Below are 23,099 nucleotides of genomic sequence, written 5' to 3'. Positions count from 1 at the left end.
ATAATATATAGGCTTGATTCACCCACTCTGTTAAGTCACAGATTAAAGTTTCAGGTGATTGGATTTAACACCCATATTGTGGTTTAGTATACAAATTACAGACTTTGTCAATGCAGGCTGTGAGGATAACCAGTATGAAGGCTGAGATGGAAACCAGCAATTCCCAGGGCAAAGATGGCTGTTATGTTAATATAGAACAGTCATTTAGCTTCAGGGCTACCAAGTGTCACACAGAGTATCTGTTAATTCAAAAAGATGGGGAAGAAGCCATGTGTCAAGCCCTCTGAGGATGGTAAACTCAGGAAACAAGAACCATTTGGGTTTCTGAAAATATCTTTATTGCTAGTTGGATAATATAACAATTTAAAAGCATATCAAAGCAATTTTCCCACTCAGTTTATACCTAGCTGCTCTGTGTCTCTTCCTCATGCTTCCATACTCCCTTTGGGCTGAAGTATCTTTTTTGCAATAGTCCTATTTCCTCCTTTGCCTTCCTAGGCATTCCAACACACCATGAGTGTAATCAAGACTATAAAAGTATTTGACATCTTCTCACTGGCAGTGAGCAATCAGCTGTTGAGTTTAAGGCTTCATTAGCCCAACTGTGAATCTTCTGTCAAGTCTAGCCAAGGAATCAAGCTAAGTAATGAAGTCTCAGGAAATGTGTGATTTACTCCCCCAGTCTGACAGCCATTGGTTAGGTGGTTTTAAAAAGAGGGAGCCTGACAGCCATTGCTTAGGTGGTTTTAAAAAGGAATTTTACAGATTCATGGAGTATAGTTCTCTCTACACAACAGTGGGAGAATCTATATCCCACTACTTATTGATAGAGGACAACTCTCATTTTTCTTGATTATTGGGTGCATTGGCTGAGGCTAATGGCAAATAACAAGGTATCAAGGGCAAAGGTTTCCAACCTATGGTCTGTATCTGTTACAAAAGTACATAAATGGAATCTTTCTTACAGATGAAATAGTCCTCAGAATACTATTTATAGAAAGAGGTGAAAACTTGAACATGCTATAGCCATTAGACATGTTGTAGGCTTCCAGGAAGGATTTGGCTAGACACTGTTAAATTTAGAGTAAAATCCATTTTTAAGCTACTATCTTCAACACATTTATGGGGAAGTAAACTTACATCCAGATAAACATAGATAGGAGAGTGCTGTTACTCTAATTAAGCCAAGGCTTGGTTTATTCTGTTTCCTGAGCTAAAGGAGTTGCTTTATAGGTGATGCTTTTCCCAAATAAACATAGCAAATGCATACTGTTTTAACCATGACTTTGATTTGCATGTCTGTGTGAATAACAAGCACACTGCAACTGCCAGTAATGTCTGTACTAAATTTAGATCAGTTTTTTTCTGAAATACAGAATTAGCCACAATTAATTAATCTTGAGCTTGTGTTTGCTGTCATGTGGGTGTAATTTAGTATTTATGTTTTCCCGCTTCTGGCATTGGTATTCATTATTAACATTTTAAATGCCAGTTGTTCAGCTGTAATGTTTACTGAAGTAACTTGCTAATTTGTATATTTGCTGAAAGATCTATTCAACTTTTTTTCTTCTTACCCTAGAATTTGTAAGTCAAACAGAGGATGCTGCAACTGGAACTGCTTCAATCATGGTCAATAGTGAAGGTACATATCAAGGAATATCCTGAATTTTCTCTAGTTTTGATTTTTGTATGAGCTTGTTAGTTTTGTCAAGTCTCATACAAAAATGAAGATGTAACCAAGGGAGTTTTCACACATGTAATAGGTTATCTATACCATGGAGCCCAGGAGCAAATACACATAAAGTATGTCCTATGCCATTAAACTTTGGATGGCAAGTGTTGGGGGTTGAGCAGGCCTGGCAGCATCAACAGGACTGCAGGAGACAGCTGATACCTTTTCATTTTCTCTCTGTCCTAAGTTCTTCATGTGCTACACACTGCTCTCTTTGAGTCATTCTATATAAAGTGTAGATTAAGCTTTTACAAAATCCTGCAAATACATTTGTCTCTAATTAAAGGAGAAGGATGAGTGGCAGACCTCTACCTTATACTTGTTTTATCCCATTATCAAATTCAGTAGCACTCTTTTCTTAGGGCATAGGTTTGATATACATGAGCAAAGGTTTGGTAAGCAAAATAACAGGCATTTCTGTACCAGTTAATTATTACATTAGGCAGTGGGAGTCTAACCTACTCAGAATCTGCTGCAGCTTTCAGTCTGGTGCCCACCAACAGTGTTGTAACAAATCCAGTGCAATACAGCTGGAGGGTACCAATTTGGAAAGACTGGTCTCTTTTCAGCCTTTCCAGATGGCACATGAAGATATAGGCTGGGATCTGGAAAGTCTCTTTGGTAAACCAAAATTCATGCAAGGGTTTCCTCCCCAGCACATTCTTTCCTGTTCTGGAGTACCTCTGGACCTACCGCCAGAGTTGTTCTTTGAAAGTTCAAAAGTGGTTGCTAAAGCAAGAGGGGAGAGTTGGTAAATCCCTGTTACATAAACTATACACTGCCGAGGTATCTCTGGATGCTGCATCTGATGCAGTTTCATCAGTTGGTCCGTTTCTATCTTAGCTTGGCCATTTTTTGCCAGCTAGCTTTTAAGTCACTATATAATGCCTGCTTGAAGTAAACTCATCCATAAGCTGTGTGAGACTTGATCATTTTGAAAAATCTTTAAATCAGCTTCCCCTAACTTAATATTCTTGATGCAAACTATGGTCCAATAGATCTCATTACCCAGTCAACCTAGCTATGGAAGTGAAAATTGTTGTAATCCAATACATCTGGAGAGTGCCAGTTTGGGGAAAAGTGGTTTAAATCTACAATTGCAAATAGCCTTGTGACTGTATGTTATTAGACCTGTGAAGCACTTTGGATTCAAAGGGAAAGAGTTGCTTTGAGCACATGGAAGTCCAAATAATAGCGCACCTCTGCAACTCCTTTACAGCAGCTGCCACTTTCCCTTGCATGTCATCTTTGTGAATGTGAAAGATTGCAGCCAATCAGAATTATCCATGTTGGATTCCAGACTTTGCCAGTTCTGGAGCCTACTATATGAGGGTTGGCTACATTTTCAGCTAGCTAGAGTTTCAGGCCCCTTCATGGATCACTGCCTTGTTGTGACGAAGGGGCTTGTGTAACTCACTGAAGCCATGAGCTATACCGTGCAGGGCCACCCAAGACGGACAGGTCATGACAGAGAGTTCTGACAAAATGTGATCCACTGGAGAAGGAAATGGCAACCCACTCCAGTATCCTTGCCAAGAAAACCCCATGGACAATGTTAAAAGGCTAAAAGATATGACGCCGGAAGATGAGCCCCTCAGGTCGGAAGGTGTCCAATATGCTACTGGGGAAGAGCAGAGGGCAATTCCAAGTAGCTCCAGAAAGAGTGAAGCAGCTGGGCCAAAGCCGAAAGGACGTTCAGCTGTGGATGTATCTGGAGGCGAAAAGAAGGTCCGATGCTGTAAAGAACAATATTGTATAGGTACCTGGAATGTAAGATCTATGAACCAAGGCAAGCTGGATATGGTCAAACATGAGACGACAAGACTGAACATCGACATCTTGGGAATCAGCGAATTGAAGTGGACGGGAATGGGTGAATTTAATTCAGGTTACCATTATATCTACTACTGTGGGCAAGAAACCCTTAGAAGGAATGGAGTTGCGCTCATAGTCAATAAGAGAGTGGGAAAGGCAGTAATGGGGTACAACCTCAAAAACGACAGAATGATCTCAGTGCATATCCAAGGCAAACCATTCAATATCACAGTAATCCAAGTCTATGCCCCAACCACTGATGCCGAAGAAGCTGAAGTTGACCGCTTCCATGAAGACCTACAACACCTTCTAGAACTAGCACCAAAAAAAGATGTCCTTTTCATCATAGGGGATTGGAATGCTAAAGTAGGAAGTCAAGGAGTAATCGGAATAACAGGCAAGTTTGGCCTTGGAGTACAAAATGAAGCAGGGCAAAGGCTAATAGAGTTCTGTCAAGAGAACAAGCTAGTCATAGCAAATACTCTTTTCCAACAACACAAGAGACGACTCTACACATGGACATCACCAGATGGTCAATACCAAAACCAGATTGATTATATACTTTGCAGCCAAAGATGGAGAAGCTCTATACAGACAGCAAAAACAAGACCAGGAGCTGATTGTGGCTCAGATCATGAGCTTCTTATTGCAAAATTTAGGCTTAAATTGAAGAATGTAGGGAAAACCACTAGACCACTCAGGTATGACTTAGATCATATTCCTTGTGAGTACACAGTGAAGGTGATGAATAGATTTAGAGGATTAGATTTGGTAGACAGAGTGCCTGAAGAACTATGGACGGAGGTCCGTAACATTGTACAGGAGGCAGCAACTAAAACCATCCCAAAGAAAAAGAAATGCAAGAAAGCAAAATGGCTGTCTGATGAGGCTTTACAAATAGCTGTGGAAAGAAGGAATGCGAAAAGCAAGGGTGAAAGGGAAAGATATAAGCAACTGAATGCAGATTTCCAGAGAATAGCCAGGAGAGATAAGAAGGCCTTCTTAAATGAACAATGCAAAGAAATCGAGGAAAACAATAGAGTGGAGAAGACTAGAGATCTCTACAAGAAAATTGGAGATATCAAAGGAACATTTAGTGCAAATATGGGCATGATAAAGGACAAAAAAGGCAGGGACCTAACAGAAGCAGAAGAGATTAAGAAGAGGTGGCAAGAATACCCAGAAGAACTATACAAGAAAGATCTTAATGTCCCTGATGTCCACGCTGGTGTGATCACTGACCTTGAGCCAGACATCCTAGAGAGTGAAGTCAAGTGGGCCTTAGGAAGCATTGCTAACAACAAAGCTAGTGGAGATGACAGTATTCCAGCTGAGTTATTTAAAATACTAAAAGACGATGGTGTTAAAGTGCTGCACTCAATATGCCAGCAAGTTTGGAAAACGCAACAGTGGCCATGGGATTGGAAAAGGTCAGTTTACGTTCCAATTCCAAAGACGGGCAATGCCAAAGAATGCTCAAACTATCGCACAATTGCACTCATTTCACATGCTAGCAAGGTTATGCTCAAAATCCTACAAGCTAGGCTTCAGCAGTACATGAACCGAGAACTACCGGATGTACAAGCTGGATTTCGAAGAGGCAGAGGAACTAGAGATCAAATCGCCAACATTCGCTGGATCATGGAGAAAGCACAAGTGTTCCAGAAAAATATTTACTTCTGCTTCATTGACTATGCAAAAGCCTTTGATTGTGTGGATCACAACAAACTGTGGCAAATTCTTAAAGAGATGGGAGTACCAGGCCACCTTACCTGTCTCCTGAGAAATCTGTATGCAGGCCAAAAAGCAACAGTTAGAACCGGTCATGGAACAACCGATTGGTTCAAAATAGGGAAAGGAGTACGACAAGGCTGTATACTGTCATCCTGCTTATTTAACCTATATGCAGAGTACATCATGAGAAATGCCAGGCTGGAAGAATCACAAGCTGGAATTAAGATTGGAGGGAAAATCATCAATAACCTCAGATATGCAGATGATACCACCCTAATGGCAGAAAGTGAAGAAGAACTAAAGAGCCTCTTGATGAGGGTGAAAAAGGAGAGTGCGAAAGCTGGCTTGAAGCTCAACATTAAAAAAACTAAGATCATGGCATCTGGACCCATCAATTCCTGGCAAATAGAAGGGGTAGAAATGGAAGCAGTAACAGACTTCATTTATTTGGGCTCCAAGATCATCGCAGACGGAGACTGCAGCCATGAAATTAAAAGATGCTTGCTCCTTGGGAGGAAAGTTATGGCAAGCCTAGATAGCATATTAAAAAGCAGAGACATCACCTTGCCGACAAAGATCCGCATAGTCAAAGCTATGGTTTTTCCAGTAGTAATGTATGGCTGTGAGAGATGGACCATAAAGAAGGCAGAGCGCTGAAGAATTGATGCCTTTGAACTGTGGTGCTGGAGAAGACTCTTGAGAGTCCCCTGGACTGCTAGGAGGTCAAACCAGTCAATCTTAAAGGAAATCAACCCTGATTGCTCATTGGAAGGATCGATAATGAAGCTCAAGCTCAGATACTTTGGTCACCTAATGCGAAGAGAGATCTCTTTGGAGAAGACCCTGATGCTGGGAAAGATTGAAGGCAAAAGGAGAAGAGGACGGCAGAGGATGAGATGGTTAGATAGCATCACTGAAGCAATGAGCATGAAACTGAGCAAACTCAGGGAGGCAGTGAAGGACAGGAAGGCCTGGCGCAATATGGTTCATGGGGTCACAAAGAGTCGGACACGACTTAACGACTGAACAACAACAATAGAGTTTCAGGCCTTCCTGGATCTGACATCAAAAAAACAAAAAACTGGCTGTTATGTCTATAGCTTCCTACTGTTCTTTCACTCAACCTGTAAATATGTGTAAGGATGTTGTTTTACATAATTGGCGAACAGCAAATGGTTTAGCAGTTAACTTGGAACTTAAGAGAAGTCAGCAACTTAGTTTCTCTATAAGCTCCTATGAATAAATGTTGAAAGGAGCCAAGTAGTTTCTTTTGGTGTTTTCTAAGTAAATGGGCAGCATTATTTCTGTTCTTTCAGAATAAACTTGAATTTTCAGTTATTACAATTCTTAAGTCCTTTCAAACGGCAGTCTTTTCTGCCACACTTTCAATAAAATGTTATTGATATATCAGATGAGGTTGCATCACACAAATATTATGCATACTTCTAGAATGGTTAAGTTAATTTAATGCAGAAGAAAATAATCTAGTATCCTGTGACTATTGATATGCTAACTGGGTCATATGGGAGTTGTTATCTGGTTGTTTATACTTGTAAGTACATGTATTAGATTACATAACTTTCTTGTATCTGGAGGTGACACTTAAAAAATTGTCGTCAGAGGGCAATAGGAAATGTATCCAGAGATATCTTGATGTCACTGATATGGATGGGACTAAACTTTTTAAATACATGTTTACAGGGGAGGTTTAAGGGAAAACAAAGACTTAACAGCTCCCAAAATGGGGGAATTGACCGATTTTGTTGGATTTTCAGCTTTAAGAAGGAATTTTCCCGAGGGTCAAAATTTTAACCCTACCCATTCTGAAGGTGGTCTGGAGTCCATAAAAAGAATCAGGGCATATTCAACCTATAGGATATGGGATGTGTTCTGATAATCTGTATTAATATACTCTGAATCATGTTATTCTGGAATAATTTTTTCTGGGGTTCATGCACTTGCCTTCTATTTGTCTAATTAATATTTATTTGATTATTTATTGATAGCATTATTTCAAGTTGTACAGAAGAGAACACAATTGCTTGAAATTGTAATTCTGGCTGAAAATGACAACTCCTGTGAATTTTGATCAATTATGATCAAATAGCTGGGGATCCCCCTACAACATTGGGCAACCTTGGCTGCAGAAACAAAAGAAAGATACTTTCTAAATGAGAGTACTCTGGTAGAGTATTGTGCTATAGTGGAGAGGCCAGGTTTTCACAGCTGAGTTTTGGAGTTTCTCATTATATTAGTTTGTTAAAATAGTGTTCTAGCGTGGTTCTTGGACATTATGGGTCATTGAAACACCAGCTTATTGCACCTAGAATACCATAGCTTAGCTGCTTGTCACCTTTCTATATGTTGAGAGCCCCTTCATCTTGAAAATCAGGGCAAGCTTGTTTCAATTTAACTGTATCTTTTGCTGTTAATTACTAACTGCATTTCAAAGAAGTCAAGTCCTATTTTTCCATACATACAGAAGCTTGTGTACAAAAGTCTTAAGTACAAACTGGTAGTTGCAATGGCTGTAAAGGAGTGACGAGTAAGATTAAAGAACAGGAGTGAAAAAAGTTCCCTGGATCTAATACTAGCTTAACAAACTTGGTAGCTGGTGCAGATTGCAGGCTAGAAGCTGGCTTTTTCCATCTAGGCACCTGGTAAGTACAGAAGAGTTTTCACACACAGCTATCTCCAGAACTCAACTTTGGGTGTTTGAACTGCTGTTTGTTTGATTTCTTTCTTTTTCTTTTTGCCACAGGGAAAAATGGTTTGGAAAGCACTTCATGTGACAATTGTAAATAATTGTCTTTAAGCCTTTTCCAGTCTGATGCTAAGTATGTTTGGAATTCAGTTCCCAGAATCCCCCAGCCAATATGGAATAGTAACATGGGGACACCTATTTCATTTGGATTTGTCTTTCCTAATTCTCTTTCCTATGATTTTTTTTTTTCATTTCTTGCACTAGTCTCTCTATCCTTCTCCTTAAAAATAAGAGAGAAGATTATAGAGGTAGCCCCATAGCTTAAGTAGGGGATTGTAGCCTACTAATTGAAGATCAGCGCTCCAGACTCTGGCTTAATTTCTAGAACACCAGGTGTCTCAACTATTATTTATGTATATAGGTAGTCCTTGCTTAACAATTCTTCATTTAGTGACCATTCGAAGTTATGATGGCGCTAAAAAAGTGACTTACAACCAGTACTTGAAGTTACGAGTGTCACAGTGCCCCGCAGTCACATGATCACAATCCAGGCATGTGGCAACCAGCTCACACTTACAACCGTTGCAGTCTCCCAGGATCATGTAATCGTCATTTGTGACCTTCCCAGCTGCCTTCCGGCAAGCAAAATCAACGGGGAACTGCGTGATTCACTTAATGACCACAGTGATTTGCTTAACAACTGCGGCAAAAGTCGTAAAATCGGGTTCAGTCACATGATGATTTGCTTAATGACTGCATGCCTTAGTGACCTAAATTCCGGTCCCAATTGCAGTCATTTAAGAGAAGACTAACTGTACATACTATCATTTCAGTTCTCTTATGCATCTGAAAGGATAAGTTTTAAAAAAAACCTTTTTGACAAACATATAAAAAAATAATAAATTTCACAACTGTCTAATAGGTTTATAGAACGGTGAATGGTCTGACAAGAATAAATAGGTTGAGAAACTGGTGAGTTACAAGTTGACCAAAAGAAAATACTTTATGCATTATGTAGCCATCCAGTATTCTGTCATGAGAGATAGTTGATAGCCCCTAGTTCTACAGCTTCATGAAAATCTGCATAAATTAATGACAAATTTAGCAGTGGCCCTGATGACTAAAAATGGAATCTAGTGTCTGAAAGAATGTGCCTTCAGCTGAAAGACCCTTGGCACAATCTCTGGGGATCAGTTATCTCATTGTGACATCTGGCTGATGACTGTTAAAGGAAGATATTTGGAAAACATTGCAAGCAATGGCAAAACTTTTACAGGTGGCTAGCATGCTTTCCCCCCACCTTCACCCCCATCAGTATTCCTGACAACAGACTTAACAGAATTGTGAAAAATAAAACTGTAAAACTTTATCCCAGAAATCTAGGGGGAAAAATGACAATCCTCAACCATATATGTGTCACCCACATATCTGTTCCATTTTACATCATTTCCCCCTCCACTATGACACTTAGCTCTCCAAAAAGACATTGTATGGTCTTAAGGTGACCGTCCCATCTACTTCATCTCTTGGACTATCCCTTTGGTAATGCACCATTGATAGCAGTCTTTCAGAATGCTACTAAGTGTGACTGCTTATTGTAGAAGTTTTCAGAAAGTACGCTGACTATCCTGAAGCTTTAGGCTAGCATTCTTATGTGGGGCAATCTTTTACTGAATGTATCTGTTTGGGGGGAAAAATCTGGGCTTTAACCAACTTTGCCTGGAAAATAAAATTTCTCTGTGAGAATGCTCATTACATTATTCCTATAATTGTATTTGGGGGAGGCACATTTTAAACATAAGATACTTTGAAGTCTCATGCAGAAGGAATGTTTGTAAAGTAGAGCTTTACAATCCATAATCACATAGCTACTCATGATTTGCAAGCCCTGCTTTTGAATTTGACAGCAGCAAGTAGATGAAAAAATAACTGTCTGAATGTTGAACAGTTTACTGATGAATATTGTCAAGAACTACACTGTTGGCAAATGCATCTGCAGCACAATCTGCACAAACAAAAGTAAACAACGTCAGTCTGGAACAGATATAATGCCACAAATACCAATGCAGTGGTGTTTTATTTCTTATTACTGGAAGATTTTCCTTGGGGACTACAAGGTCCAAATGCCAAAGTTTGGGAAGCCCAGAGATATTGCCAGCATACTTACTTCAGCAACTCTCTTAACAGCCTTAACCTCAACAAGAGTAGGTGCTTGAAGGAGAACAGAAGGATCATCTCATGCAAGATATTCTTTCATACAGGTAGTCCTCGGGTTACGACAGCAGTTGAGAGTGGGATTGCCATTGCTAAGCGATGTGGTCGTAAAGTGCGACATCACGTGACCACATTGATTAGTGATGGCAATCCGGGGCAGTCCTGGTTGCCATCGTAACCTCAAAACGTGCAGATCATTAAGTGGGAAGAGGCGGGAGTCCCAGGTAGAGTGTGGGGCTGCCGCAGGGGGGTGGAGGGAGGGCCAATGTAGGCCACGTAGGAACCCGAGGGAGGGCCAGCACAGGCTGCATGTGGGGGGGGGGTGCTGCGGGTGGAAGAAAAAGGAGCGACTTACTGGAAAGACTTGTGACCATCCCTGCCAGCTTCCTCATTGAGTTTGCTTGTGGAAAGCTGGCAGGGAAGATTGCAAATGGTGATCATGTGACTGCAGCTCCCTGCAATGTTGTAATCACAAGCCAGGCACACAAGCACCCAGATCACGATCATGTGACCGTGGGGGTGCTGCAGTGGCCAGAACTTTGAGGACTGGTTGTACATCCATTTTTTCAGCGTCACTGTAACTTTGAACAGTCATTGAACAAATGGATTTAAGATGAGGATAACCTTTACTTAAAAGTCCATTTTAGTATGATTAAGGCCCATAGTGGTATTTCCAAGGGGCAGTGATAAGTGGGCTGACACTGAAAAGCAAAGTGGTTGGCGGATATGGCATTGACACCCTCTTCCCTGATGTCATGGAGACTTTAACAATACAATTACATCAAATGGTTGTATCTAGCTTAAAGGTGCAGTTTGGAACATTTCTGCTGCAGAGAAACTGGAGTATAACCATTCCCTGAAAAAAAAGGTATTGTTTTTTTCTGGGTTATTTATTATTAATCAGTAGGGGCAACGTGTCTTAAAAACAAACTATGCCATATGTAATCTTTTCCAAAAATCACAGCTTTTTCTGAATCTCTGTCTCCAACATCACACAAACCTTACATGGCTTCATAAAAAAATAAAAATTTGAACACCCACCTATAGTAGTAGTGGAACTTACAGGATACCTGTAATAACTTGCAAACATTCATTCTATTTTCTCTGTCAGACACAACTGCTTTGGTCTTTGATACACTGATGTAAAAACGCCCAGGTTACAGACAACCCATAGTTAAAAAGGGAGCATATTGTAGCAAAATTTGAGTTAAGTATACAATTATTTGAGTTAAATACAGATTGGTTTGAGTTAATTACACAATACTACTTATACACTATTTTACAATAATGCTGTTCCGACTTACGTACAAATTTGACTAAAGGACCGACCTTGGGAACAGAACTCATTCTTAAACTAGGAACTACCTGTACTCTTTATTGCATCGTACAATTAATCAGCCAACATGGCATTTTCTGCATACAAAAGTACACACATGTCAGTTTTGAGATGTCACGGGTGCAATGAAACCTTAGTTTTACCCTGGCATCCTCACATCTTCTGTGCAAGCTAGGATTTCTAATATAGACTGCCTTGCAAACCAACATGTTATTTACTTTGTAGTACTGAAAAAAACCATTAAGAGTCATATATGCCGTGCTGTTAGGAAAATAATTGTTTTATGTTCAGCTTTAATCATTCCAAAATTTCACATTTGATTTTAGGAGAAAACTTTATTGTAATTGTTGCGGGAGCGAATTTGCTTCTGAATTCTGATGATTTAAAAAAGGCTGCTCATGTCATCTCTGAAGCCAAAGTGATGGTCTGCCAACTTGAAGTAACCCCAGCTATTTCTTTAGAAGCATTAAAAATGGCTTATACCAGTGGAGGTAATCTAATAATGTGAATGAATTATATGCTACATTCCATTAGTGGTTTCTTTAATGTTCTTTTAATGTAGTTGTGTTTCAAAGCCATTTTAAAACATGGTGGTGCCAAGAAAGGTGACTTAAATTCAGTCACTAGAGATATAATCTCATAAACAATTTGGACAGTGAAGAACAGTTTGAATTTCACTTGGATTGGCATGGATCTGGTACTGTGTGAACCTAGTTCTTGTTTCTTGTTACTTACTGAGTGTAATTTCTGATTAAGCCAGAGTAGCAAATAGCTTCCTTAGCAGAAGAAGAAGACATAAGATCATTCAGTGAAATAGATCCTGGTTTATAGATCCTTATTCTGTATCTGTGGTAATACAAGATGCCTTGTGCTTGCATGTTATCACAACTTCCCCACACACTTCTTTCTCCTTTTCCTACTGACAGTTGATACCAGGTACCTTATTTACCCGAAAGGAAAACATCTCTGAATTTAAGATGGCCTTTTCCAAAAGTCCAATTAGAAATAAGTTTTTTTTCTTCCATTATCATATTCTGAGATAAGCCTCCCATTTTAAAGCTAAATTCTTTGAGTGAGAAATTTGAGTCTTTTTTTTTTTTTTTTTTTGTAAACATAATATCTAAAAGATTTATTTCACTAGTTCATTTGTTTCAGTGGTGCAGAATGTCAAACAAGTATACCTAAAATTTGGGAACAACTTCATACACTTGACAAAGTGGCCCATTTCATAAGAAGTTAATGCCATAATCTGAATGTTAATCTTTAAAATGCTAGAAAATCCTTTGTGCTGGTTGATTGATTGATAGGAGAAAAGAAGATTTAATCTTCCCTTTCTTCAGGGATATGTGTAAATGACAATAACTCCAAATTCCATTGCATGAGCATAAAATATATTTGAAATTAATGCAGGAGATTTCCTCTTCAAGAGAAGCTATATAGAAGCCTGTTGCATACACCAGTAAAATTCTGTCCAGCTCTGCCAGAAATGACAGCGAAACATGTTGAATGGCCTTGTATAATGAAATCTCTGTAAACCCTTTGCTAATACAGCAACAATCTTTAAAACCCTCACAGCTGGAGAGTGTTACTGGCACTTCCTTTCCTTTAGTCTGCCGATTCTTATGTTTAATGCAGTAGTTTATGTTCGGAAGCACACTAGACCATGTGTGTTTAACAGATGCACACCCAGATGCCAGGCTCAGAAGAAAGAGGGAAGTGAGGAAATGGAAGCTTGTGGCTATAAGCCCTCTTGTCCCCATACACTTGTGTTGGTTTTATAAACTACACATTGACAGTATTATACTTGCTGAAGAATCATTGTCCTACTAGTAGTCATTAAAGATCTCCCTAGCAGCTTTTCTGTCAGTGCTCCAACGCTGAATGGAAAAACATTGCTCCAATGCCATAGTACTAGCCTAATTCCAAAACACATTGGAAATATTTATAGGTCAGTAATTGCAGACCATGCTTGGACAACAGCTTAGGCTCTGCTTGGTTTCAAAGCTTCCTAAGTTTAATATTCCTTTCAAAGTTGAGAATACTAGATCCATTTGTTTTAAACAAAAGGAAGAATTAAAGAAATTTTCCCCACCCAAATTCTGATGCAGCCCTCACCTTTTTTCACATAAAGAGTTGGAATGACACAGAGAGAAGGGGGATATGATGGCTATGGGCATGCATGTTATCAAATTCTGCAAGTGATTTGGATTCCATCAGGATTAGGTTCTGGTTTTGCCTGTCATAGTTCTAAACTCCCACTGACTTATTCCCTGGGTCAGAAGTCAGGTAACTGGAATAAAAATTGCTCACTGGGTTTTTCTAATCTAGAATATATTCTTTTTTTATGTAAAATAGTGGTTCATATTAGCTTCCCTCCAATCTGAGGCTTCTAACTGGGATGAGAATGAAGTTTCAGAATTCCCAGCAGAAAAATGCAAAGTGAAGTCCCAATATATCTGGGATTAATGTTGTGCTTTGTTCTTTCTTAGAATTCTGTTAACTCGATGTTTCTATACATGTCTGAACTGAAATCAGCAGCAACAAAAATCTACCTTATAATTCTTAGAAATTCAGTCTTCAGGAAATGCTAAATAAATCCTAACTTCTGTTTTTCAAATTCAGCCAAGCCTTCATTTTCTTCTTCATTTTCTTCTTTTTCTTTCACGGCAGAGGCATGATGATAATATCTGAACTAAAGTATTCTGATGAAATCCTTAACTAAATCATTATCATTGCACTAACAGTGCTTTATAACAGCAGAAAATAGGATATTTTTGGTTAGATTGTTTGAGTCAGCAAGTAATTTGTATATGTGGGGGAAATGTAGAGGTGAAAATGCCTTAAGCATAACAACAAATAGTGTTTGTTCAGTTGTAGGCAATTATATTTAAGCAAAATGTGACATTGACTTTAGACAAAATTTTCAATTCTCTTACAGTGAAGACTTTGTTTAATCCTGCTCCAGCAATTGCTGACCTAGATCCACAGTTTTACACTTATTCCAACATCATCTGCTGCAATGAAAGTGAGGTAAATATCATTATCGTGACTTTGAAGAAATAAAACTTTGAGGGTATCATAGTGCAAGTAATGGATTCAGATTGTGAACATTTTGATTTTATTTGCAGTTGCATGGCTAGCAGCAGACTCAAAACAGATACATTCTTAAAAGACCTCTGTCAACAGCACATTGCCCAGAGTGTCTTTTCAGAGCTGGAACAAATTAATTTTGTGCTCTTGGTCCTAACCTCCTTTATATTTTGTAAGCTGCTTAATTGAGAGTAACATTTATACAGGTAGTCCTGACTTAATGACCCTAATTGGGACCAGCAACTCTGTCGCTAAGCAGAGTTAAGTGAAATGTGAAATGTCACGTGACTGCTCTGCTTAGCAATGGCATTTCTGACAATGCCAGTTGCTGTCATTGAGCGAATCCCATGCAGTCATTAGGTGAGGAGCCTCCTGGATCCAAGCCATTCTTGGAAGAAGGTAAGGGACTGCCTCTATTTCAACTTCCCCCATCCACCTATCTCCTCCCCATCTCTGCCCTTTTGGCTGCCCGCCCACCTACTGCCACCAGCTGCCCTGGCCCTGCCCTCTGCACTGCACTGTGTGTCACTACTGGCCAGAGCCTCCTTTCGTGCCACCTTCTTTTGTGCTGGCCTTTTTTCACATGCTAGCTAGGTCCTTCTTTTGTGTGCCAGCCAGAGCCTCCTTTCTGCTCCTGCACAGCCCGGGCCTTCTTTTGTGAAAGGAGGTCTTGGCCAGGGCACAAAAAGGCACTGGCCAACATGCAAAAGAAGGACCTGGCCAGTTGTGGTCCGTGGTATGGCACACACCTGCTGGGTTGTGGGACATTTTCACAGCCGCTCCCCCACGTGTGGCCAGGTTGGTGAACCCAGTGGAGGGGAAGCTGGCTAAGACAATGAAGGTCAGCTGGGGGAGGGGCGGCAGCAGCAGTAGGGTGATCGTAAATGCAGGCAGGCTTGAATTTTGTTCATGCGACCATGGGGGCACTGCGATGGCCAGAACTTCGAGGACCGGTTGTAAGTCCCTTCATTCAACACCATCGTAACTTTGAACAGTCTCTGAACAAATGGCCACTAAGCAAGGACTACCTGTAGTGACCAGCTATGCTTTTGAAATCTAGTTCACGTCATCTTGCCTCCACACTGTGTTAAGTCCAAAGAACCCATATCCAAGTCTAGCTCTTTAGCTCCTGTAGCTTCTGTGAATAGAGAGGTGTTTTGAATATGCTCTGTTGATTGTACAACTTACACTTTTAAATGAAAATAAGCAACTTTCTATGCTTTTATGTCTAGTTTTCACAAACACAATTGGAAAGCTTTTGAACCTTTAAAACTTTATTTACACAGTTTGTTGTGCAAACTGGTATTGTGGTATTGTGGTATAAAATTTCAAGCAGAACTAGGAATTTACCATAAGTCTTCCATATTTGCCTGTTTCTGTTGAAAGAGGAACAGTTTGCCACACAGTCAGGCCTCACATGTCTAAAATGTTCAGAAGGCAAAACTTATTTATATAGAAATAATTATTCTGTATTTATATAGAAAAGGGAGGGGGAATAACTGCTCTGCCAATCTCCTTTTAAAATATTTGCGAAAATAACATTCAGAGTGTATCAAAACTAGTGTTCTAGTTTAAAGGGAAATGGAAATTTATGCCCCATTGTCAGTGCAAAGTGTGAAGTTTCTGCTGGGTGCCTTATTAATTAGTATAAAGTACAAGGAAATGTCCATTTATGATTGGCTGATAAGAGAAACTTCCCGTCTAATGCCATGACTATTATTTATCTTTTCAACACCAGAACCGTATAATCAGTCTGTGACATTCTGAAGCCTTGGAAGCATCAAATGTTGCAAATTCTTTCATGTTAGCGGTATCACCTCAATATTAGATAAAAGTGCATGCTTCATAGTGTTGGTCTGCTGAACATTGTGAATGCTTTGGCAACCACAGATACCCTGTATTCTAAAACATTTTGTTCCTTACGCATTTTTGTGCTAGGATGAAGCAAAACCAGAGGTTTGATATCAGTGGCCTGCCTACCCACAAAGGACATTTCACAAGCTGTGGCTTTTATATATTTTTAACTCATTGCTTTAATAATAACTATTATTTGTGCAATTTTAATTCTTCATTCACAGTTCATGCATATGTATATTACAAGTTTATCAGCTCCTGATTTTTTGCTTAGCTTGTCATTTGTTTGTTTTTTTCTCTCTCTCTTTTTCCCAGAAATGATGAAGCCTGTTGAAACTAGCTTGTTAATTCACTGTGCACCAGATGTAGCATAACTTAATCCCTGAGGTTTGCCCAGGAATGTGCTGGTTCTCTTTCTCCTTAATACTTTTAATGAAAGAAATGCAAAATAAGTAAATCAAATTTAGGGCCTGTGTGAAAGCCAAACTTCAGGCCGTGTGTTGCTTAATAATTTTAAACTGCAAGGAAAATGGTTACATCATCAGTTTCTGTACTATCCACATTAGAACAGGGGGGGAAAAAACACGAGTGCATGTTCTCTAAGAGCATTCAGCCTCAGAATTAAAAAGCAACATGGAGGGTAGATGCATGTTTGTTAAACAACATTTCTCTTGTTCATATAACTACTTCTTAAAGATGGAAGCAAATTCATTTGATTCAGGTTTTAATATGAACTAGTCCACGATTATTCTTCAGGATTTGGACTCCTCCAAATTTCATGACACACTAATCTAGAATGTGCAAAAGCCATATATTAGACAAAACTGTCTGTAGAAATGCATACATTAGGAAAACATTGGCAAAAGGCCTATATTGAGAGAAAGTTGTTGCAAAAATAGAAGTCCATAAAATGTGCATGAATATGTATACAAATTTTTGTGAGGATCTTTTGAATAACAATGTGCATGCTAATGCAGAAAAGTGAGAGAACAAATATTTGTCAGATTTATACCCTGCCTCTCATTCAGGAGCTCAAGACATTGCCCTCCTTCCTTTTTTTCCCCACAGCAACAACCCTGTGAGGTTGGTTAGACTGAGAGTAACTAGCTCAAAGTCATCTTGTTAAGCTGCTTGAAGAAATGGAAATATTATATGCAGTAAAACAATTTTTGGGGCATTTCTGTGACTTTACAGAAAAAAGATGTAATGGGGAGAGCAAAATCTGCTCACTTGCATTTATGTTTTATATATAGCTCTATATTATAGTGTTATAGTATTATAGTCTATATAGCTCTCTCTCTTTTTTTTTTGACGTAATTTAGTACTTCTGATCATTGTATTGGAATTTGAAGTTAAACCTGGAGTATGAAACTTGTTTATGATCCAGAATATATAAGGAACCAATGCAGCTTATAAATACTGGATAAGCCATAGGTATCTGATTCAGATGAAAAGAAAATGTTAATATAATCCACAAAATTGTTGAATTATGCTATGGAAAAGGAGGAGGAGGAGGCGGGACCATACTTTCTAAACAGGCTCTTAGATTCTCAGACTTTTGCCTAGGGTAGAAGGCAATATTGGTAGGCAATTTCATTACTTAGCTGACATGAAGGTATAGTTTATACACTGTCTTCATTAGTTCAGATGTTCCTGTGATTTCTCCAGGTACGTCTGCAATGTCCTCTTTAGGAAACAGACGTGCTTAATCATTATTTCAAAGATTTAGCAATCAAATATTTACATGGAAGTGTGAGTACAGCCAAACAAAGAATTAGTTTCAATGTAGGTTGTTCCAGGTTTGAGTCAATGTCTGCATTTTCAGTTTAAGTGCTTGGTTTTGCAATGACAGCTTTGCATTACTAGATATATTGTTTAGAAACTTACATAGATTAGCACCATAAATAATTTGGAACCACATTACTTTAAACATTTGTTCATTTCTCTTTAAATGTTTTATGCTGTTAACAAAAGGGGATTTTTTTTTTGTGCCTAGTGCTGTAAACTGTTAAAAAAATATCCTCCTAGGCCTCCTGCTATTGTGTTTTATTTCTCTTTTTAAAAGCAGCCATTAGTTGTTTCCTCCAATTGTACGTTGTTGTTGTTTTTAATTAAAAATTAGAGAGAGGAACTTTCCAACACAACCAGCAGTTTTATGTTGAATTTCACAATTGAGACTTGGTAATACATTTTTACTTTTGGCACGCACCATCTGTCTGATATCTGCTACCTTAGCAGGAAAGTGTCTCTCAGATTGTTCCATAGTGTCCTGATTTACCCCTGTTCCCTCAGTTGCTGCATGCAGCTGGAGGCATTTCTCTGCAGAATGCAAATACAGCAGAAACTCCTAAAAGAACAGATATTTTGATAAATCCACAACCACAGCTGTATGTGGCAGCATGTAAGGAGAAATAGACAAGCATTGATCAAGAACTTTGGGTACTCTCTGTGCTTAAAGAAACACCCAACATAGGGCTGGGCATACTTTAAGAATGTTTTAGAAGAGGGTTCAGAACTTTGTGCAAGCACAAGTTCTTTCTGCTATTTATTAAAGCAGCCAAGTGTTCCCCCCCCCCCCCGGTTTCTACAGGAGACAGGAAAAAAAAGAGATGGCAGCTGCTTTAATGAATTGATTCATTAAAGCATCCATGTCTCTTTTCAGGATCTTGCAGAAGGCTGAAAAGATATTTTGTTTTAATTAGTAGCAGAGAGGTGTTGCATTTGCATGAGTTCTGTAGCACTTATTCCTTATAATTTTTGAAGCATGCACAAATGTAGTATCTGCTTTGTATTTCACCATTCTTCTAAATCCTCATTGTGATATTGTTGGATGTTTTCCTGCTTGTTTGTTTGTTTTTAATCTTGAGAACTGCCAGGATTACTGCTACAGAATTTTGTTCCTTTTGGATGAGGGAATACTGGACTTGCTATTAATTTAAAAACAGACATTGAAAGCACAAATATCTTTACAAATCAAATTCCCAAGGAATTGTTTGGACCCCCTTCGAAACTACATCCATTTGGTCAGATAATTCAATATAGAAATATTTCTTGCTACCTCTGTGACATTCAAAACCTCTCTCTTAAACACCAGGTCTCACCCATCCCCAGCTACAGGTAGTCCTCGGTTAACAATGGGAATTGGGACCAGAATTTCCATTGCTAAGTGATGCAGTTGTAAAGAGTGATGTCACGTGACTGCATCGCTTAGCGACAATTCCACCACCCCTACTGCTGTTGTTAAGCAAGGATCACAGGTCATTACGCAAGTCCCAGGAGACTTGCAAGCAGGCTGGCAGGCAGTTAAGGCATGGAGCGCAGCGTGGGCGGGGGTGGCAGCTGCTGGGCAGGGGAGGGTGCAGGAGTGCAGCAGGGCTGGGGGTGGCTGCACGTGACTTACCAGAATGACTTGTAACCTTCCCTACTGGCTTCCCCATTGAGTTCGCTTGTGGGAAGCCAGTAGGGAAGGTTACGAATGATGATCACATGACTGTGGGACGCTGCAACCATTGTAAGTACGAGCTGGTTGCCGGTGCCCAGCTCACGATCATGGGATCACGGGCGTGCTGTGACAACCAGAATTTCGAGGACCAGTCATGAGTGTCCTTTTTCAGCACTCTCATAATTTTGAACAGTTGCTGAACAAATTGTTAAGGGAGGACTACCTGTATAGAATCAGATGGGTAGTAAGTCATGCTTTTCCCTCATACACATTCCCCTGGAATTGGAGAAATAGTACACTTAATTTCAAACTAATTTGGATTTACCAACCATTCCCAAGGTGTCTCTTTAAAGCCGCACCCTTTAAGTGAGAAGCAACATACTTTTCTCTATAGTTATTTAGAGTACTGCTTTGAAGAGCTGCCTCCAGGAAAATTGGCAGGAAGGTTGGGGAAAAGTTTAACCTCCATTTGGGACACTTGAGACAAGAAAGAACCCCAAGGATAGTTTTCCCAGAAGCTGCTATTCAAAGCAGCCCATTAGGCAAAGCAGGGGTGAAACTCTCACCTCTCTTGAATGAGAGCCTTGTAATAGAACTCTTTGAGAATCTCAATTGTAGAAGCTTCATGATAATGTCATTGTATTATCTACATCTAAAAATATAGCCTGTTAGCATATCACAAATGTGCTTTCATTCACTAAATGGGAAGCTTTACTGTGTCGCAACTTTGCCAAATGTACATGGACTTGTTCCTGTTAGCCTTATGAACTTTACCTGAATAGATTATTTGTTTATAACATTATTACCATGAATCTGAGTCAGTCAGTATTACGAGAGTAATAATGATTTATTCATCAATGCCCCTAAGGAGGGCCCAAGGAACTATTTGGGAATTTGCTCTGTGGAACCAATTAGGCTGTCCGTGTCCATTTCTAAACATACCAAATAGGAAGTCCAGTAGTCCCTAGTCCAAAGGAAACAAAATTCTGATATTTCTATTCTTCCATTACAACTAGACATACCTGCTCCCTCTCTATTTGATACTATCAATGTTATATATTTACTTTATAGAACTGATTGTTGAACAACTTGATCAGAATTTTAATATATGTTTTTTGTAAATGCTGTTGCTATTCAGGTACACTTTGCTTTCTTGTGTACATATTTGGCTTTAATGTTTCTTTCAAGGCAGAAATTCTAACAGGAATTGCAGTTGGCAATGCTGGAGATGCTGGACAAGTTGGACTTAAATTGTTAGAGAGAGGCTGTAGGACTGCCATTGTAACCTTGGGACCAGATGGTTGTGTGATAGTCTCCAAAGAGGAACCAGCTCCTAATCATGTTCCTGTCACAAAGATCACTGCTGTGGATACCACGGTATGTGTTATATTTTAAGTCTCATTTTTGATTATTCATTTGAGCATTAATAACCCTCAGTAATAAATTAAATCTTTGGGTGATTTTGGATGGCTGCTTTTCTGTGGCTGCCCCTACCTTATGAAATACCCTCTCCCTGGTGGTCTGGCAGGCCCCCACCCTTTTAGCCTTTCCAAAGGCCATCCAAAAGCCTTTCCAAAGACCTGGCTTTTTACCCAGGCGCTGGGATAGAGCAAGGATGTCTGGAGTTGGTTGTGGGGCATCCTGAGGGAATGATTGAGGTGCTGGGTTTTATGGTTTATGGTTTTTATAGTTCTCAGTTATATTGTTGTTGTGAGCCACCCAGAGTTCTGTTTTAAGATGGGTGGCCATACAAATCTTTTAAATAAAATAAATAAAATATCATCAGACTGTTGCCATCTAGCCTATTATACAATGAATGTGAGTTCACCCAGGGTTTATAGGCTGGTGTTCTTTAGATAGGCCAGAGAGCAGTGTGTACTTACGATGTTATTTTAGGCTTCCTTCATCTTTCTGTCTCTTCTGTATTGCAACAGTAATGTTCTTATTACTTGTGCAAGATGGTGACATAATCCCTCAGCACCTTCACTTCAGCCACCTCCTGTCTGTGGAAAAAGAAGGGAGACGCCCAATAGTTCTCTGGCTCCCCCAAATTGAATAACTGGTTGTGTCCTCACATGCCTAAAGTGTATGTGCTGGCAGAACCCATGGCTTTGTAGAGCTTAAGAAGTATCAGGTGCTTAACTTCCACAGGGCATAGTTAAAAGGCAGAAGCAGCATGCCATGCCAAATTAATTTTCTTGTGATTTGTATGGCCAGTAACTTTAGCATTCCTGTACTGGAGAACTGGGGGTTCTCTGTCCTCTCCTCTGTTCTTTTCCTGTTTATAATCAAATGCTGACTGAAGGGTGAAATGTTACAATTATTAGCAACAGCCCCAAAGAAGGACAGTAGTTAAGTTCCTGTTTCGCAGGTTTATCTCACCCACATTTACTACGCTGGGACATCTTGTACTGTTTTTTCTGATGTAAATGCAGAACACTTCTGGTGATGTTGCTGAGAGCACTGTATGTACCAGCTATACATTTTAGGTGCTTGATGTCATGTGTTTTTCTTGAAGCAATTGTAACTTTTTGTTAGAGGCAAATCACAGTGCTGTTATGCACCTAAACCAGAATAACTGGTTTAATTCAGGGGGAAGCAGATTTGATCAGAAGTAAACAAACCTGTGCTTATATTGTTTAATTGTACATCAATTTGTGCACAAGTAGGTAAGATACAAAGGGGCAGGCAAATATTTTCTGTTCATACACTTGAATGGAATTTTTCTCAGGAAAACAGCCCTAACTGCCAAATGCCCAACAACAGGCCTTAACAGCAGGATCTGCAGAACCTAAGGACAGAGAACTTGCATAGCTACGTAGATTTTTCTGAGCATTTTCTATCAGAGGTTGTCAGCTTCCAAGTTTGAAATACCAGCTCATGAGTTCACATTGACATAAACATAAGTTCTGTTTGCAGGTTCTTCACGTGTAACCACTTTGTTTTTCCTTAGGGGCAACTGCTTCATATGTTGGTTTGGGAGAGTCTGCCCCTCAGCCTTGCATCTCCTCAATTGTTGTGTTTGATTGAATACTTTCCTTATTACTACCCTGCCAAGATGATAGTTTCCCTGTGTTTCTGCAAGTTTTTCACTCCTCATGGTCAGCATGGAAACCAACTTAGAGACTTGGTTGTAGCCTTCTTTATAAGGCGGTTTATCAAAGAAGTGCCAGAACTG

At 39.5% G+C, this 23,099-nt stretch overlaps 1 protein-coding gene across 2 annotated transcripts in view; it reads left to right on the top strand.

Annotated features, from left to right (window-relative positions):
- The window catches only part of RBKS (ribokinase), a 64,347-nt gene that overhangs the window by 21,960 nt on the left and 19,288 nt on the right, over positions 1 to 23,099 (top strand). Inside the window, exons 4-7 of one of the 2 annotated variants that reach the window (XM_088145617.1) lie at positions 1,580 to 1,642; positions 11,862 to 12,026; positions 14,474 to 14,565; positions 21,110 to 21,298. In XM_088145617.1, coding sequence (XP_088001743.1) covers positions 1,580 to 1,642; positions 11,862 to 12,026; positions 14,474 to 14,565; positions 21,110 to 21,298 — 509 coding nt within the window. The remainder of the gene's footprint in view (positions 1 to 1,579; positions 1,643 to 11,861; positions 12,027 to 14,473; positions 14,566 to 21,109; positions 21,299 to 23,099) is intronic. The other variant, XM_088145619.1, reaches the window with a different exon arrangement.

The sequence above is a fragment of the Python bivittatus genome, unplaced genomic scaffold (genome assembly GCF_059951505.1).
Source record: "Python bivittatus isolate LINGU-HERP-01145 unplaced genomic scaffold, Pbiv_v1 ctg000020_np1212, whole genome shotgun sequence".
In the NCBI taxonomy this organism is placed as follows: Eukaryota; Metazoa; Chordata; class Lepidosauria; order Squamata; family Pythonidae; genus Python; species Python bivittatus.
This window is presented reverse-complemented; position numbering and strand designations above follow the sequence as displayed.